Here is a 17,110-nt window from a genome sequence, read left to right as displayed (position 1 = left end):
TGGCTACATACTGAGTTCCAGACCTCCTTGGGCTAAGTGAGACTCTATCTCAAAAGACAGGAAAGGAGCGTCCAGTGTGGTGCCACATTCCTTTCATATAGCATGAGTTCCAGGCCGGGAGACTAAGAAACCCTCCAGACCGACACTTAGCAGCTGCTCAGTAAATATCTGGCCATGACTGGGCATGGGATGGGTTTGATGAGAAATGTCCCCAGTGGGTGCATATATTTGTACATTTGGTCTCCTGTTGAGGGTGCTCTTTAGGGGGAATTATGAAGCCTTTAGGAGGAAGAGCTTTGCTGGAGGAAATTCATCTCTCAGGCCAGCCTTTGGGGTTTTATAACCTCATCCTACTTCATGCCTCCTCTCTCTGCTTCCTGTGTGTGGTTAAGATGTGAGCTCTCAACATCCTGCTCCTGCTGCCACACTTCCCCCACTATCCACCTCTCTGGGACCATAAGCCAAAATAAACTCTTCCTTATAAGCTGCCCTGTGGCCATATTACTTCCTCACAACAACAGAAAAGCAAACAATATAAGACAGCAAATTTCCAATCACCATAGCCCTGAATTCACATGGAGACTAACCCATCCCGTAAGTGGTCAGAGTGAGACAGAGGAATGCTAGAAATAACTCATGAGCCCCGTGGTCCCCTCCAACATGAAATAATAGGGTAAGGACTCTGGATCAGGCCAATCAGCCGATGTCAACTTGATTTGCAGCAGCTGTGTTCCAGGAGACACGAGACACTGATTACAAAGTGCTTGCAGAGGGATGAGAGCTCTTCAACCTTCCGATCCTGAGCCAGTTTCTGTGGCTTTCCTGGAACACTCTGGGGCTATCTGGATTCTCCCTGATTTCTATCCTGGAGTTCCAGGGAAATCTGGATTCCGTGGGCATGCAGAGTCCAACCAGTCTGGAGGCGAGGCAAGATTTCCACGGACTGGCTCTCGGAAAGTGTTGGGTGTACCCCTCCCAAGGTGAACGGTTGTGTTCCATGTCTACGCTGTGTACCGGGCTCCAGATAAGCAGATATAGTCTGACCTCCCCTGGCTCACTGCACCTTCATCTTCTCATAGACCACTGAGACAGGGAACAGAGTGGGCTTCCTGTCTGGGTCTGTTAATGACCATGGATGCACTAGTTATGCAGGACAGCATGGACAGATCTGCAAGATAAGCCTGGAGCTCAGGCTTGCCATAAACCCCAAGGTATTCAGAGCTGTCAGGAAAGTTGCTCAGAACTGGGTGGTGGTGGCACACGCCTTTAATCCCAGCACTCAGGGGGCAGAGGCAGGTGGATTGCTGTGAGTTCAAGGACAGCCTGGTCTACAAAGTGACTCCAGGACAGCCAAGGCTACACAGAGAAACCCTGTCTCAAAGAGGAAAGAAAGAAAGAAAAACTGCTCCCTGCAATCAACTGCTAAGACACAAATAATCCATGGGTAAGCTCACATCAACTCATCCTCCTTGGCCCCTTCCTCACATTAAAAAAAAAAAAAAAAAAAAGAGCTTCAGGGGCCTGAAGCTCCTGGGTTAGCATGTCCAGGTGTGGGGTGGGGACAGGAGTCCAGGAAGACAACCTTCTGTGATTTTTGACTGTTTCTCTCTTTGAGCCTCAGATCCCTTCTCTAAACGAGTGAGAAACTAGACTGCTGGTTTTTCGAGACAGGGTCTCTCTGTGTAGCCCTGGCTGTCCTGGAGTCACTTTGTAGACCAGGCTGGCCTCGAACTCACAGCGATCCACCTGCTTCTGCCCGCCCCCTGCCCCCAAGTGCTTAAACTGCTGTTTTCTCGCCTTGACTATAAACCAGAATCATCTGGGTCACTGCTGCTAAGGAACCTGAACCTCCAGGGAGGGTAAAGAAGCCTGTGCAAGTCTTTGGTCCTAACCTAGGCTCCAGCCAGGGAGCCCCGGGAGCCCCTGTGTATGCCCCCAGACCCCTCCATCTGGGAGATGCTTAGGATCCATTGCTCCAAGCCGTACCCCATCTCCTCCAACTTCTCAGCCTCCTTGGGCCAGAGCTGGAGTAAGCTTGCATCACCCCTTTCTCCAATGAGCTCTGGAGCCTAAAGCACTGGTCAGCAAGTGTTTATTACCCAACAACCTGTCCAGCCTGCCAGCATCTCGGCTGCCAGCATCTCGGCTGCACAGCCTGGACATCACCTTCATCCCAGTCAGTTTCCAGCCTCAGCATCCTCCCTCCCCCTCTATCCTCCACATCCCTCGCTCCCTTTCAAGGCAGCACCAGGCCTCAGGAGCCACACCTTAGCTGGGAGAGGGAGGGGAGACAGGAAGATAGAAGCTGGGCAAAGAGAAACTACAGTTGGTCCCGAGCTTCTGGAGCCAGCACCCCAGTGAAGAGGGCAAAGAGGCAAGGCTTCTGGGGCCACTACATGTGGTTCAGGCAGGAGGCTCTTCTCCAGGACGCGCAGGGAAGCCGCTCAGGTCTCGGCCAATGATCTCACTCACTGTAAAGGAGGTGCAGTTGAAAGACAGGACTAAAGCCAGTCTTTTCCTCTTTCAGAGACTGTTCCCCCACCCCCCACCCCCGCCATCTCCAGCTAGGACACATCTGGACTCCTCTTGTGCTGGGCCTCAGTTTCCCCAGTGTCTCTTAACAAGTGCTCCTAAACTTTGCCCAACTCCATCCACACGGGTTCCCAGCCCTGCATCTTAGCCTTCTCCTGCCAGCTTGGCCCACATCTGTGGCAGCAGGTCAGGTGTAGGTGTCGTCGGTTGGGGAAAGAAGAGACAAAACAGGAAGGTCTTCTTCACCAATGTGGACTATAGTCATCAGGGAAAGATGAGGTGAGGGGAAAGCACTCGACGGAGGCTTTAAACAAGCCACTGTCCCTCCCTGAGACCCAATGCCCAGATCTACAGATTCAGAGAACTAGATGGAATTAATGGTCTTGAAATAGTTCCAGGGCTGAAATTTTATGATTAGGGCAGAGACAGGTGAAAAAGCTGGAACAGATGCTCTGCGTGCCCTGCAGGATTAAGTTGCTGAATTCAGGTGGTCACACACATCTAGAACTTACTTCCAAGGCCTCTGACTAGCCCAGGGAGACTAATACTGCCAAGTCTCTTCGAAGCCAAACTCCAGACTGCAGCAAACATGCAAATCCATCTCTCTTGCACTCACTCCCATTCACAATACCCAGTCCCACACCCACCTTCATCCAGAGTGATACCCTGGTTAGGTACATTGTCTTTGAAGATGCTGAGGTAGCTACCCCTGGATTTCTCCTGCTCCAGAGCCTCCTCCCCAGGGGTATAACCTGCCCCTACCTCATTGTAGACCTTAGCTGGTAGGGGGTGCACAGCACTCTGGGGATAGAATGGGTCTTCAAGTGGTGGGGAGGACGGTACTGGAACCCTGAATGGGACCAGAGGGAAGAATGGAAGCCCCAGGGCACAAGAGGAGCCCTGTCCTGCTTGTAGATCACCAGGAAAGGGGCGGGAAAGGAAGGAGACTGAAGGTGGGTGGACACAGCCTGCGGGACCCCCAGTCTCAGGGAATATCCATAGGCCTGATCTATAGGATGGCAAGTGCCCCGTCTGGGCGAACAGAGTGGGTGTGTTATAACCAAAGCTTTCTGAAAGTTACGGGGTCTCATAAGCATGTTCTTCATGGGGGAAAAGAGTGGTAAGAGGGCCTGGATGGTGAGAAGTTCATGTCAGTGTCAAAAAGGGGACCAGATGTGAAAGGGGAGCCCTAGAGAGACGAGTCTGGCGGGGGCTCCTCCTTGAAGATCACAGGGAAAATGAGGAGACAGAAGGCTGGTGAGGTTTTGGCAATTTCACCCACGTACTCCTTCCAACCTCCTTCCATTCGGAGGTGCAATCAACCCCCGAGCCCTTCACATCCGGGGTCCACACCCTGTGCCCCCCCCAACCACAGGCAGTTTTGGAGCGCACCAGGCAGGAACTTGAAACTTTGAGTAGGACTGCAATTACTTCGCCCGTTGGAGACATAGAAGTACACCTGGACTGGCCAGAACACCCGCTTATTGCTGTACTCCAAGATGGTGAGAGTAAGTGTCACCTACAGAGAACAGAAGATGACAAAGAAGTGCTTAGAGACCTCACACCATCCTAATCCCTCCATGGCCTCAACGCTCATCTCCTCACTCCTAGTCCCTGAGGGCCAAAGTCTAATCCCTGGACGTGACTCTCCCTGCTGGAGCAAGTAGGCCTTCCAGGCCACAAAAAGTTACTCTGGGGTCCAAATTCATGGGTGAAGGGTTCCTTCCTGACTTCTTCCACCCTTCACCCCACAAGCAGGTTGGGTGCTTCCGGGACTCGGGTACCTCACTGCTCTGCAGCCGATTCACCGCAGCCTCCTCTTCCCACTGTAGTTTTCCATCTGTGCAGGAGAAAAAGAGCTCCAGACCAGGGCCCACCCCCTGGCCCAGCCCTCTGCCTTTTCTCCTCCCGCTGGAGTCAACATCGGATTCAAAAGGGTTTGTAGCAGGTCTGGCTCAGGTGTTTACCAATGAAAAAGACAGGACAAAAGGCGAACTAAGGCCCAAGGAAGTGGCTGGGACCTAGAGGGGTTTGGTGATGGAGGCAGGGCCTGGAGTCCTCCCACCCACTGACTCAGACATCCTCTCCAGGGTACCAGCGAGACAAACAGCAGGGTAGGGATGGGTCCCATCTTGAAGGGAGGAGGCGCTAAGGCCAAAGCTAATAACCTGGGACCTATGGGGCTTCTCTGAACTGACTCCAGCCTTGGGGCTGGGCCATCAGTGGGCAGGGTGGATGGAAGGGGAAGCCCACACACAGTCTGACGGCTGGACCCAGAATTCCAAGCCTCCCATTTCTCCATTCCTATAGCTTAATCTCGGGGCATCCCATAGGCCCTCATAATCATAGCTATGCTTTTACCTCAGGGCAGGACCAGGAGAATCTATAACAGTGTGAGACCCCTCTTAATGTTCATATACTTTATCTTCATAATGGTAAGCCACCTGGAAGCCTGTCCCTCTTTAATAAGCAGGATGTGCATTTCTTTCTTTCTTTCTTCCTTTCTTGAGACAGGATTTCTCTGTATAACATACTGACTGTCCTAGACTAGCTTTGTAAACCAGGCTGGCCTTGAACTCACAGAGATCCACTTGCCCTTTGCCTCCCGAGTGCTGGGATTAAAGGCGTGTGCCACCATGCCCAGCTTGCATATCTTTTTTTAAAGATTTATTTATTTATTATTTATAGTGTTCTGCTTGCACTTATGCCTACACACCAGAAGAGTGCCCCGGGTGTCTTTACAGATGGTTGTGAGCCACCAGGTGGTTGCTGGAAATCAAACTCAGGACCTTTTGAAGGGCAGACAGTGCTCTTAACCTCTGAGCCATCTCTCCAGCCCCCGCATTTCTTTTTTTTTTTTTTTTTTTTTTTTTTTTTTTTTTAGTGATTTATTTATTTCTATTTTATGTGCATTAGTGTTTTGCCTGTATGGCTGTGTGAGGGTGTCAGACTCCCCTGGAACTGGAACTACAGACAGCTGTGAGCTGCCATGTGAGTGCTGGGAATTGAACCTCGGTCTTTTGGAAGAGCAGCTAGTGCTCTTAACCCCTGAGCCATCTCTCTAGCCCCACAGATGTGTATTCCTTGTCTTTGCTCCCTGTCCTTGGAGTTTTAAATTGTGGTCATGTCCATTTTCCCATGAGAAACTGAGGCTTCCCTTGGTAGTTTTGTGACAGTGTCAGAGTTTTTGTTTCTGCTCGTTAGCACTCCATCCCTACTCTCCTTCCCCCCAGTGGGTACTCACCATGGCCTCTCTCAATAAACACCACTTTAGAGTATGGCATGAAGTTGGAACTAGTCAATACTAGCTCCTCCCATCCTCTCACAAAGCAGGCACTGGGACAGTAGGCCTCCACCTGGGGAAGCACCTGGGCAGAGCGCTGGGCTGCAAAGTAGTGTAAGAAAGACGCCTGGCTGGGCAGGCAGCAGAAAAGGCAGCCCTCTCCACCACCAGCAGCACTAGGGGAGCCCTCTTTTTAGTGGCAAGCAACAAAAGATAACCAAGAGCAACATAAAAACCACACAGATTGTGTAAGGACTCCTGAGGCAGAGACAGAGCAGCTAGAAACAGGGTCATCTGGCATCTCCGAGACAGACAGAGTATGTAGCAGGGTAACATAAAATACCACCTTCATCTCTCCCTCATCATAGCAGAACAAGGGCTGAGTGCTCTCTAGGGCTACCCAGGACACACAGTGCACAGGATACTATGAAGAGGAAGTGGGTGACAGACAGACAAAAGGACTGCAGAACACTAAGAACTAGCCAGGGCCAATTTGCTCACAGCACTCGATGGGCACTGATACCGCCTGCGCAAAGACGACTTTCCCACTGCCCTGAGGCAGGTGAACATAAAACATAAACCACACTCATGTGTTTTTGCACCCAATGTCTGTCTCACCCTTCCACAGCTCAATGTATAAATTCCGAAGTTTCAGGATTCCAGCACAGTCGATGTTGAGGGCCAAGAAGAGACGGGGAACCCCTTCTAGCCAAAGCTGGGACGGGGAGCCCCTTCCAGCCAAAGCTGGGCCGGGGAGCCCCTTCCAGCCAAAGCTGGGCGGGTGATGCGGCTCTCAGGGAGAAGGCCCCTCCCCCCAGCTCAGCCCAAGGCCACGAGGGTCTAAGGGTACTTAGAGGGACCATTTTTCTAATCTAGAGATGGCCTCTCCAGAAAGCTCCCCGGTCTCAAAACTGCTTTCTTAAACATTAAGGCCAGAAACTGGCTGGGGATACAGCTTAGTGGCAGACTACCTGCCTACCATCTGTAAAGCCCTAGGTTCAATGCTCAAGACTTTAGGAAAGAGAAAGACGATGAGTTGAGGGTACAGAACACTTGCCTATAAGACTGCAAAGTGTGATAACAGTCAGCTCTTCCTGGGGGGGATGGGGCGGAGGGGAAGAAATGGGCCTTTCTGGTCCTAAATCTTTCAGGCTGAGGGAAAGCTGCCTGGAGACTTACTTGGCAGCCATGTTGTTCTCTGGGAGCAAGGTCATCTCCAGCACTTTGGTACCACTGACTACAGCTTCATAGCTGGCCATACCCGCCATCTTGCAGGTAATAAAGTGCACCTGGTAGGAGGCATGTGGCTGCAGGCCCCTTTCATTTGCAGTGCCAATAAACATCTGTAGAGGGAGTGGTTTCTCATTGTAGCCTAGGAGCTGACACAGGGAGACAGAGGGCACCTATGTGAAAGCCCCGGTGTCTTTTAACCTTTATCCAGCCTCGGATTTTTCAGTCCAAGGACGGGAATGGTGGAAGATAAAGAACATCCTATAAGGGAATCCCTGTGGGAAACTGGGCATCAGCTGCAGAGAAAATGTGGCCCGAAGTTCATAGTGTTATTCTTGGATGGCTTGAACTGGGCTGGGCAAAGGAGGAAGAGCTTCCAAGAAAGACTAGCCCGGCTCAGTATAGAGAAAACCTAACTCCCAGTGACCTTTGGCCTCAACTGAAACCCTCCCCCACATCTGGCAAGTCACCATTTTCCAAAGTAGACTGGAGCCTGATGTCCCATGGGATAAGTTGGCCCCGAGGGTGGTGGGGGGTTGGGGGTTGTCGGAGAACAGAAAAGAAGAGCAGAAAGTATATCCGGGTCCTTGCGGTGTACCCTTCCTCCCCCCTAGCTCCAGCCCCTCCCCTAGGCTGCCTGCAGGGTCACAGCTGAGAGAGAGTGTGGGAAAGGGCAGTACCATGATTCTGTGTACAGCCGAAGCCCGTTTGCAGGAATCTGGTCCCAGAGAAGAGAAAGAGAGCCGGGCCTGCCTTCTGCCCCTTACCTTGACCAAGGGGTGACCTCCTGGAGCAGCCTTGAAAACTCCTCAGTTGCCCTCGGTCTCGTAGTGGGGCCAGTTGTATGCTCTAGGCTGCCCCTTGATCCTCAACTCCAGCTGCTCATACTGGCTGGGCAAAGGCCAGTCCAGAGGAGGTAGGGCAGAGGTCCTGGAGAGGCAGGAGAACATAGTTGTCTGGTACCTCAGACCCATCGGGATCACACCGGGTTAGCAAGGGAGGAGGCAGTGTGGGTATGGGAAAAAGAAACCACAGCAACAGCAAATTGCAAAAGTTTAGAAATAGGTGACTTGATAGAGATCAGAGTCCTTTGAAGAGGAGGGCGTGGAAGGTGATGACGACAGCCCCAAGACTCCCTTCTCCTCCCAAGTTCTGCACACAGAGTTGAAAGCTTTACCAACAAACAGAGGAATCCAAAGGCCATGCTGGCCCTCCCACTCGGGAGGGCAGGTACAGCACAAAGTGCCTCTTTAGACCCGAAAAGGCATCAGACAAAGAGACCGAGGACAAAAGCCTATAGTAAAACCAGGGCCAACTCCTTTCCACTAGTCAGGCTTAAGTGGGTAAAGTTGCAAAGGCTAAGGGCCGCTCTTCTGAAATTGTGCTTTATAGATACTCTGCTAGTAAATCTCAACTGGTAAATCTCTGTGTGCACGCGCTCACACACACACACCAGCTGGCAGTTGGCAATGTCTTTTCATTGCTATAACACAAAGGGGCTGCTAGTGTCCAGTGAGTGAAGGCCTGGGAGGACGCTCAACCGTCAGACCCTGCCCCGGATAGCCCTGCACTACAAACTCCCAAACTCAAAACAGCCATCCACTGAGGTTGAGAAGTGTTGGCCTCTGGGAATCCCAGAGGATACAGCTTCCCTCTAGAGGCTTTTCAGAATGGAGCCACACCCCAGTCTGACACCCTGAGGTCTGAGACTACTGAAATGGGCAGAATTCTTTCAATATAAATTCTTTGACTTGCAAATATATGTAACTTTACTCCCATTTAAAGCGATGCTCTGAAGGCATGGACCTAGATGTTAAGAGTCAGAGGAGGGCTTCTTGTAATGGAACACAGGGCTATTCTATCTGTTCTGTCTAAACAGCCAGAGACTAAGATCAACCTGCCCATGGCAGGACAAAGCTGCAGGTGTGAGAAACCCTAAAGCAACTGGTTCTCTTAGGATACTGAAGGGTTGGGTGAAGAGGTGTTTTTTGGGGTTGGTTTTTGTTTGTTTGTTTGTTTTGTTTTGTTTTTCCTAATAGGTCCACAGGAAGCAGCCATCTACAGCTGGCTTTTTTCTTTTTTCTTTTTTAACTAAATTGCCTTAAAACGATTATGTGACGGGGCCCTGATCTTGTAGGAGCTCTTATGGAATATGGAGAACACCTGAGACACCTGTCTTTAAACTCATTCTTTGGCCGAGTGTGATGGCGCACGCCTCTAATTCCAGCACTCGGGAGGCAGAGGCAGGTGGATCGCTGTGAGTTCGAAGCCAGCCTGGTCTACAAAGCGAATCCAGGAAAGCAAAGGCTACACAGAGAAACCCTGTCTCGAAAAACCAGAAAAACCAAAAAACAAAGAAACAAAGAAAAACCCCTCATCCTTTGACCTTCTCCCTGAAGAGCTCAGGGGTGCAAGATCAGGCCCTCACCTGAAGATGGGACTATGTCCCGCAATTGGCGCCTTGGACCAAGCAAGGGGAGAAGGCACTGCTAGGTAGTCCATGCCAGCCACCTCTTTCCGCAGAGTTCCTGGAGAAACCACAGCGTCTTCTGTTCCCGAGGGCAGCTTCCCATTACAGGAGGCAGTCTCCTCAGACCGTGGCAGGGCCACTGCCTGCTCACTAGAAGTCCTCCAGGTTTTCTGAGGGATGGTCTGGGTTGGTGTAGTACCCACAGAGTCAAAAGGGCCAGGGGAACTAGGGTCCCGGACCAGAGGCAGTGGGGGTGGTGGAGGTGGTTCTGGGCCCTCTTCCCCGAGGCTGCCCCAGAGGGATAAAGCTGGGGAGGCAGAAGATGGGGTTCTGGAACTGGAATAGCGCCTCTTGTCGCATGGAGAAACAGGCTGAGAGGAGGCTAGGATAGGCCCAGTAGCCCTGAGGAGTAGCCAGCTATCCTCCACATTTTGGCCTCTGGAGCTTGGACAATATAGGTTGCATGGATCCTTTGGAGTCCATGGTCTAGGGGAAGCATGAGGTGAGGGCAGGGGAGAGCTCAGGCCAAAGCAGGAGGCTGCTTCATTAAGTTCAGACTACACATCTTCGCATGCTGCATACAGGGCTGCTTCCTCTGAGGCATCAGAGAAGAAGCTCCAGGAAGAAAGGCTGCTGCTGCTGGGGATTGGGCTGAAGAAGGCACCTCTGCCCTGCCCTCCTGCCTCTCGGTAGCCCACAAAGCTTTCTGGTGGCAGGTAATCTCTAGGAGAGCCATCCCCCCAGGTTTCAGGAGTATCCTCTAGTGAGGTCAGTGGGTCAGGGTTTGGAGAGATGGAGGTGATCCGAATGCTGGGACACTCAAGAACACGACCACCCCCGGTACCCCCCGCGCTCCCTCCTGGGCCCCCCAGCCTCACCGACCGGGCCGGCTGGCTCTCCCAGGTGCCAGGTGAAGGGGCGGGACGGGGTGGTGGTGAGTGCATGCCTGGCCGAGGGGGTGGGGGTCGGGGAATACCAATAGGAGCAGCACCATAAGGAAGGGGTTCCCCCAGGGCCAAACGACAGCATGCAGGGGCATCCTCGGAGTCCAGGTCTGTCAAAACGGGAAGAGGAGTAGAGGGAAACCGGGAGAGAAAAGCTGATGAGATGTCTAGGTTCCTCGGAAGGTCGCCCGCCCCTACTCCCCCCCCCCCCAAAGCCTGATATGTTCAGCTAGGAGGTGTCTCCTAGTCTCAGGACAAAAACAAAGTTGAACATCAGAAGACGGAAAAGAGAACCCCATACTCTGACCCCCCTAATCCAGGGACCTAGGGTACTAGAGAAGGTGGGACTTAAAGGGAGGGCAGTGGGCTGGGGAGACGGGCCTGGAGGCGTGTTTGCCCAGGCTCTGGGCTGGGCTGGGGGCGACTCACACATGAACCCAATTAGCGACGGTTCCCAAACCCCTAAATGGTGCTGGCAGAAACCCCAGTTACCATCGCAACCGTGGCCTGGGGGTGGGAGGGATGGGGGCATGTCTGTGGTGACGAGGGGAGGTGGCTCCTCCCTCGCCCCCCCCAAAAGGGGGCGGGGGTGCAGCCGAAGGGTGATGTGTGCGGGGCCCATCCAACGGGGGGGGGGGGCGGGGGGAGCGGGCAGCGCGGATTCCGTGCAAGAGGCGGCCGCCGCCCCCGACTCGATCCCCGCCATCTGCCTCTCATTGCGGCCAGACAGGGGCGGGGGAGGGGTGCCCCTATGCCGCCCGAGAGAGCCCCCAGCCCCAGGCATCTCAACAGCTGAACCGGGCCTAGGTCCTAAAGCCTCAAACTCCAGAGCCAAACCTCCCCTTTCCAAGCCGACACCCCGGCTCTTGGGGGCCCGAAGTTCCCTTGAGCACCCCAGAGACAGCCAGCCTAGCCAGGAGGCGGCGCGTCGCCAACAACACCCCCACTCCCACCCCAGTCACGACCTAAAAAGGAAAAAGTGGTGGCGTGGCCCCCAGCCTCACTTCCGCAGCCTTGGTAGTCCCCTAGACTTCTGACCCACCTCACTCCAACCCCAAGCTCGCTGCCCCCCAAACTGTCCTGACTCAGATCTCCCCAGCCCTTCAATCACTGGCCAAAAGACCCATACCCAGCCCCACACTAACCTTCCCCAGGGCCCCCAGGGCCCAGCGGGGGGGGCTCCTTTTCCTCCCCGAACACCAGTTTAAATTCCAGCTCCTCATCCTCGCAGCTTGCGGCCCCCATGGATCCGGTCAGAGCCCCTAGGTCCCGCCTGGGTGGGAGGGGGAGGCTCTGGTCGCTGCTGTAGCTTCACGCGAGGGTGGCTCCCTCCCTCCCTTTCTGTGAGACGCCTCCTCTTCTGTCGCAGCCGCCTCCCTCCGGACTCCCCCTCGTTATTATAGAAACTTTTCCAAACTTTTTTCTTCCAAACTTCTTCAAAGCGCCCCCCCAGCCTGTCCCTGATTGGCTACCCGGGATGCTCCGGCCCCTCCTCCAGGGATGAGATGGGAAAACCACGCGCCCCTAGTCCTCCCCCACTCTCCCTCCTTCAGTCAGCTCCCCAGTCCCTTTCCAAAGGGGAGAGAAAAGTGAATTGGAAAATGAGTCCCTTCTAACGTTGTAGGAACCTAATGGTACCTATTGGTCCGCAGCTATGACTATCATTTCCTGCAGGGAACCAAACCTCAGGCTACTTAGTCCCAGCTAAGGGGGAGGGGGGGTGGAATCCGACACCGGTCGCCTTAAAGAGGCCATATTCTGGGCCCCCAGTGTAGCGGGCCCACGGTACATCTTTCCTTAAGATCTGAAGAGTACCATAGCCAATATATCCTAAGAGATGCAACCTTTTCTGCGCTTTCTGTCCAAGTCTGAGTTGAAGAGAGTTCTAGGATTCAGAGAGGTTCTGAGCAGCTCTGAAGAAAGAGGCTATTCCTTCCTCCACCCTCGCAGAAACCACTCTACCTGGGCCTCCGGGGAGGCGTTGAACTCCTTAACCATCACTTTCATCGGCCATCCCCACCAGTCCCGGAAGATGAACTTTTAGCACTCCGAGAAGCCTCTCCGACCTTTCCAAGCCTAGGAAGCCTTTGAAGGCCCACGGCCCTTGCTGGGCTTAGATCCAGGCCAGGCTTTGCCGGTTCCCTTGTCCCAGCCACCTAGATAGGCCATTAATTAGACTCCCTGGAGGAAGTCGGCTCCCTCCTCCCAAGAGCTCCAGACAAGAACGACTCTCAGATCCCAAGGCATTCCGCTCCGGGCTATTCTAAATTCCTGCACAGGTTTAGAAAGGGCCAAAAGTTAAAAAAAAACTTAAGCCCTAGGGAAGGACACCTGTCACCTGGGCAGAGAAGAAAGACCTGGACTGGAGTTTCTAGGAAGAACAGGAATGAAGGGGGGGGGGGGTCTCAGAAGAAAAAGAATTGACTGGAGATTCTTGATTCGGACTGGGGCGCAGCGAGGCAGGAGAGCAGTCACCGTTCTCCACACACGCTTATTACAATGCTTCGAACTTCCCTAAGAAGCCTCGCTGATCTCCGGTCTCTAAATGTCTCAGGCTCTGGGCCGCGCCCCCCAACAGCAGCCCCAGCCCCGCACCTAAAGGGTTAAGCGGCGGCCCTCGGGTCAGACGTTTACAAACACTCGGGAGCCGGGCGGGGACCGCGCCCATTACTCTAATGAGAAACAGGCTCTGTCGGGCAGAGGGAAGGGGGGGCTGGCCTGACGGGCCACAGCTCCTTGGCGGCGGAGGCGGCGCCCCTCCCTCAATCCTCCCTCGAGCCCGTCTTGGGGACCCCCCCAGCCCCCGGGGGACCCCAATGACGTGCGGCGCTGCCCCGGCTGCAAGCCCGGGGCCGCGAGGCGGGAGGGGCAGGGAGGAGCGGCTTGGCGGACGGGAGAGAAGAATGTTCCGAGGCTGAGCAAAGGGAGGGCCCGGTTTGATTTTTTTTCCCCCTCTCTCTCCCCTTCGGCTCTTCTCAGGTTACATTCCCGTCCAACCTCACCTCGGAACCGGAGGTACCTACGGTCTAGGAGCGCGAGAAGCACCCGGAGAACGTGTGCTACCCAGCACCTAAAAGGAGGGTGGGCAAAAGGGGGGGGGGATAAGCCTGGAGAACAGACCGACCTGGAAATTCAGCCCGGGCCCTGCTCCCCCATACCCCCCGCTCAGCGACACAAGCAGACACGCGCATTCTTTTCAAATGTCATATTTCCTTTGATCCTGGGCAGTGTTTCTCCATGTGTCTGGCTCAGCTTCTGCCCAGCCAACCGCCTCCCCACCCACCCCGCTTTGTTTTCCTGGAGAACCCTCCCCCCTTCCCTCATCTGGAAGCCAGGGAGGGCTGACTTCGACTCTCTTTCCACCACCACCCTCCTCCCAGTGACTCAATTTCCCCACGTGGTGTTGCAAAAGAAAGGAGGCAGAAGAGAGAACAGTTTTGGCGCGAGTGAGGCATTGATGTCAAAGACTGCTCAGAAAGACAAACTCTTTCGGAGTTGGGTACCATCCTCTACTGCAAACTCTCCGGTCAGCCTAGGTTTAGGCAGAAGGATGAAACATAGACCTCTGACTTGTCCGGCCTGGCCTTTAAGAGGTCGAGGACCGGTAGTTACGTTTAGGTTGCCCTACTGCCCTCTGGCGACCACAATGCCCAGTTGCCCTTCCTCCCTCTTGAAAGTTTCTCTGGCCACCTTGTCAGTCTTCGCTCCTCTGCCCCCTAGCGCGTGCACCTAAACACAGTTCGCTCGTGCCGGCTTTGCTCTTTTGCCTCTGTTTGTTAATTGGCTCTAGGGCAGCGGTTCTCAACCTGTGGCCCTACCGACCCTTTCAGGGGAGTCGCCTAAGACCATCGGAAATATCAAATACTTAAATTATAATATGTAGCAAATTTACAGTTATGAAGTTTGCAACGAAAAGAATTTTTATGGTTGGGGTTCACCACAACATGAAGAAACTTATTTAAGGGTCGCAGCACTAGGGAAGTTGAGAACCTCTCTTCTAGCGACAGTCTCCTGTAGGCCAGGCTGTTTTAGAACTCCTAATCCTCATGCGAGCCGTGGTGGGAGGTGGATCGCTGTGAGTTCGAGGCCAGCCTGGTCTACAAAGCCAGACCAGGACAGCCAAGGCTACACAGAGAAACCCTGTCTCGAAAAAACAAAAACAAACAAACAAACAAAGCCTCCTTATCCTCATCTTTCCCCTCCTCCCAAGTGCTAGAACTATAAACTCATGATGTCATTCTCAGTTTGTGCTCTGTATTCTATAAGAGGTATTATTCGACAGATTTGGAGGTGGACCTTAGCTTTTTTTTTTTTTTTAATTACACAAAATACATTCTCTCTGTAAATGATCCAAGTCAGCAAAATATGTAGTTAACTCTGATAGTGCAGTTTTGTATCCATTTAGTATATGCTTGTACACAAACATGCTCTCTTAAAAAAATATTTATTTATTATTTAGACAGTATTCTGCCCACATGCATGCCTGCACCAGATCTCATTGTAGCTGATTTTGAGCCACCATGTGGTTGCTGGGAATTGAACTCAGAACTTTTGGAAAAACAGACAGTGCTTTTATCCTCTGAGCCATCTCTCCAGCCCCAAAAATAATCTTTTATGTGCATTAGATCCTGGTAAATATGCTTTTCTTGACTTGCTTTTATCCCCTCACTTAATAAATGGCATCTTGACCTTATGTCAGGCCTGTAACCTCGGTTCTCAGGATACTGAAGCAGGAGGATTACCAGTTAGAGGCCAGCAAGATTTTGTTAAGAAAGAAAGAAAAAAGTCGGGGGGGGGGAGTAAAGATTTGGGGGGGGAGTAAAGAATAAATCTTCTGCATCTGAAAGTGTCAATCATTCAAAGGACTGGAAAGGGCTGTGTTGTCTGCTGAGGTTGGGGGGGTCATCAACTACCTTACCAGGCTCTGAACCCTGTGAGCTACAATATTGAGGTAATAGTGGCGTGGAGACTGTGGCGTAACCGACTTATTTCTGCTTGGATGTAAGGCCTGCTCCGCAGGAAGGAACACATGCTTGGTACTATAAAGCTGACCAGGAATCCATGAGTGGAGGGAGCTCTCGGTGGTGAGTCTACCACAAAGTGTCAAACTGCTCTCTGAATTCATCTCTCTACATGCTTGGAGCAGTGTAGCTCTCAGACCTCATTAGAGAACTTTCTTTGTGTAGTAGATGGTGGTTAATATAGAAAACCACAACTGGCCAAGGTGCAGAGAAGTGTCTGTGGGTGTTTTCAGCCACAAGTACAACTATTATACCCCTCCACACATATAAGACTCCAGGACCATGGAGGAAGATAGGAGACAAAAGATTGCCAGAGCTAGAGGTCGGGGGAGGACCCAGGTGAAATAGTGTCTTCTGGACATTTTGGGGCGACTAGAGTCGTGAACTCACAGCTACTGTAGTTGCCTGTACAGATGGAGCCAGCTAACAGTCCAGCAGAGGGGAAGAGGCTCCTGAGCTCCCACCCCTGGCAGAAGTGATTGGTGGTTTCTGGAGGAAAGAGCATCAGTTTCTTTTAGAGGTATGACCTCACACCTGTGAATACACGAGCTGCACAAATTGGACTCAGTGTGTTATTTTTTTTTTAAAAATGATGAGCCAGGCATGGTGGCACATGCCTTTAATCCCAGCACTTGGGAGGCAGAGGCAGGCAGATCTCTGTGAGTTTGAGTCCAGCCTGGTCTACAAAGCGAGTCCAGCACAGCCAAGGCTACACAGAGAGACCCTGCCTCAAAAAACAAAACAAACAAACAAACAAAAAGATGAACAAAGGGGTGCTATCTCCAGGAGGAAGGCCAGAAGACAACCAGTTGTCTTCGCTGTCATTGTCCTTCCAGGCAAATCTGAGTGGGCCGGGCTGGCAAAGCTGACCATCACAGCCCCTGAGCCATCTTCCCACTTTTTGGGTTTAAAAATGGAAAAAAACTGTAGATGATGGCACGGTGTAGAAAGGCACTTGCCGCCAAACCTGACAACCCAAGTTCAGTCCCCAAGACTCACATGGTGAAAGAAAAGAGTCAACTCCACAAAGCTGTTTCTGACCCCCCATACACATAGCAAGGCGCGCGTGCACGCATGCGTGCCCGCACACAAATGTAATAAAGCTTTAGAAAGGAAACAGGTATCATATATTAGTCTACCATAGGAATAAATAAGATTTGCAATTTCTATATTGGGTCTTAACTTTTATTGAAATGTATAAGCAACTGTCAAAATTATTTTCATGTATATGTTTTTAATTTTTAAATTACATTTTAATGTATTTATTGCACGTACATGCCACAGCACATGTGTGGGTTAGAGGACAATTTGTGGAAATCAGTTCTTGCCTTCTGCTTTGTGGGTTCTGGATATAGAACTGAGGTCATAAGGCTTGGGACAAGGTCTTTATCTGCTAAGCCATTGCACCAGCCTCAAATATATCTTTAATTTTATTTATTTGTTTGTTTTGTTGTTGATTATTAGTGGTGTTTGTGCTCTGAGCATTCCCTTCTAGGTTCAGGCACAACTGGGTGACCAGTTCGACTCCCACTCAGACTGGCCGAACACTGCCAGCATGCTCTCCGAAGCTACCACGTTCTGCCCCAGGCCAGAAAAACAGAACAAATAGATAGAGGTGTGACCCAGGGGA

At 52.2% G+C, this 17,110-nt stretch overlaps 1 protein-coding gene across 1 annotated transcript; it reads right to left on the bottom strand.

Annotated features, from left to right (window-relative positions):
• Positions 1 to 2,189: 2,189 nt before the first annotated feature.
• Nfatc4 (nuclear factor of activated T cells 4) lies at positions 2,190 to 11,994 on the bottom strand. Its single transcript, XM_051143145.1, is given in 11 exon segments — positions 2,190 to 2,471; positions 3,180 to 3,645; positions 3,647 to 3,786; positions 3,925 to 4,051; positions 4,317 to 4,372; positions 5,777 to 5,917; positions 6,317 to 6,492; positions 6,998 to 7,194; positions 7,813 to 7,975; positions 9,474 to 10,569; positions 11,605 to 11,994. Coding segments are annotated over 11 exon segments (2,730 nt in total). The 5' UTR covers positions 11,705 to 11,994; the 3' UTR covers positions 2,190 to 2,403.
• Positions 11,995 to 17,110: the final 5,116 nt, after the last annotated feature.

The sequence above is a fragment of the Acomys russatus genome, chromosome 3 (assembly GCF_903995435.1).
Source record: "Acomys russatus chromosome 3, mAcoRus1.1, whole genome shotgun sequence".
NCBI classification, from domain to species: Eukaryota; Metazoa; Chordata; class Mammalia; order Rodentia; family Muridae; genus Acomys; species Acomys russatus.
The sequence above is the reverse complement of the archived record's forward strand: the minus strand, read 5'-3'. Positions and strand labels throughout refer to the sequence as shown.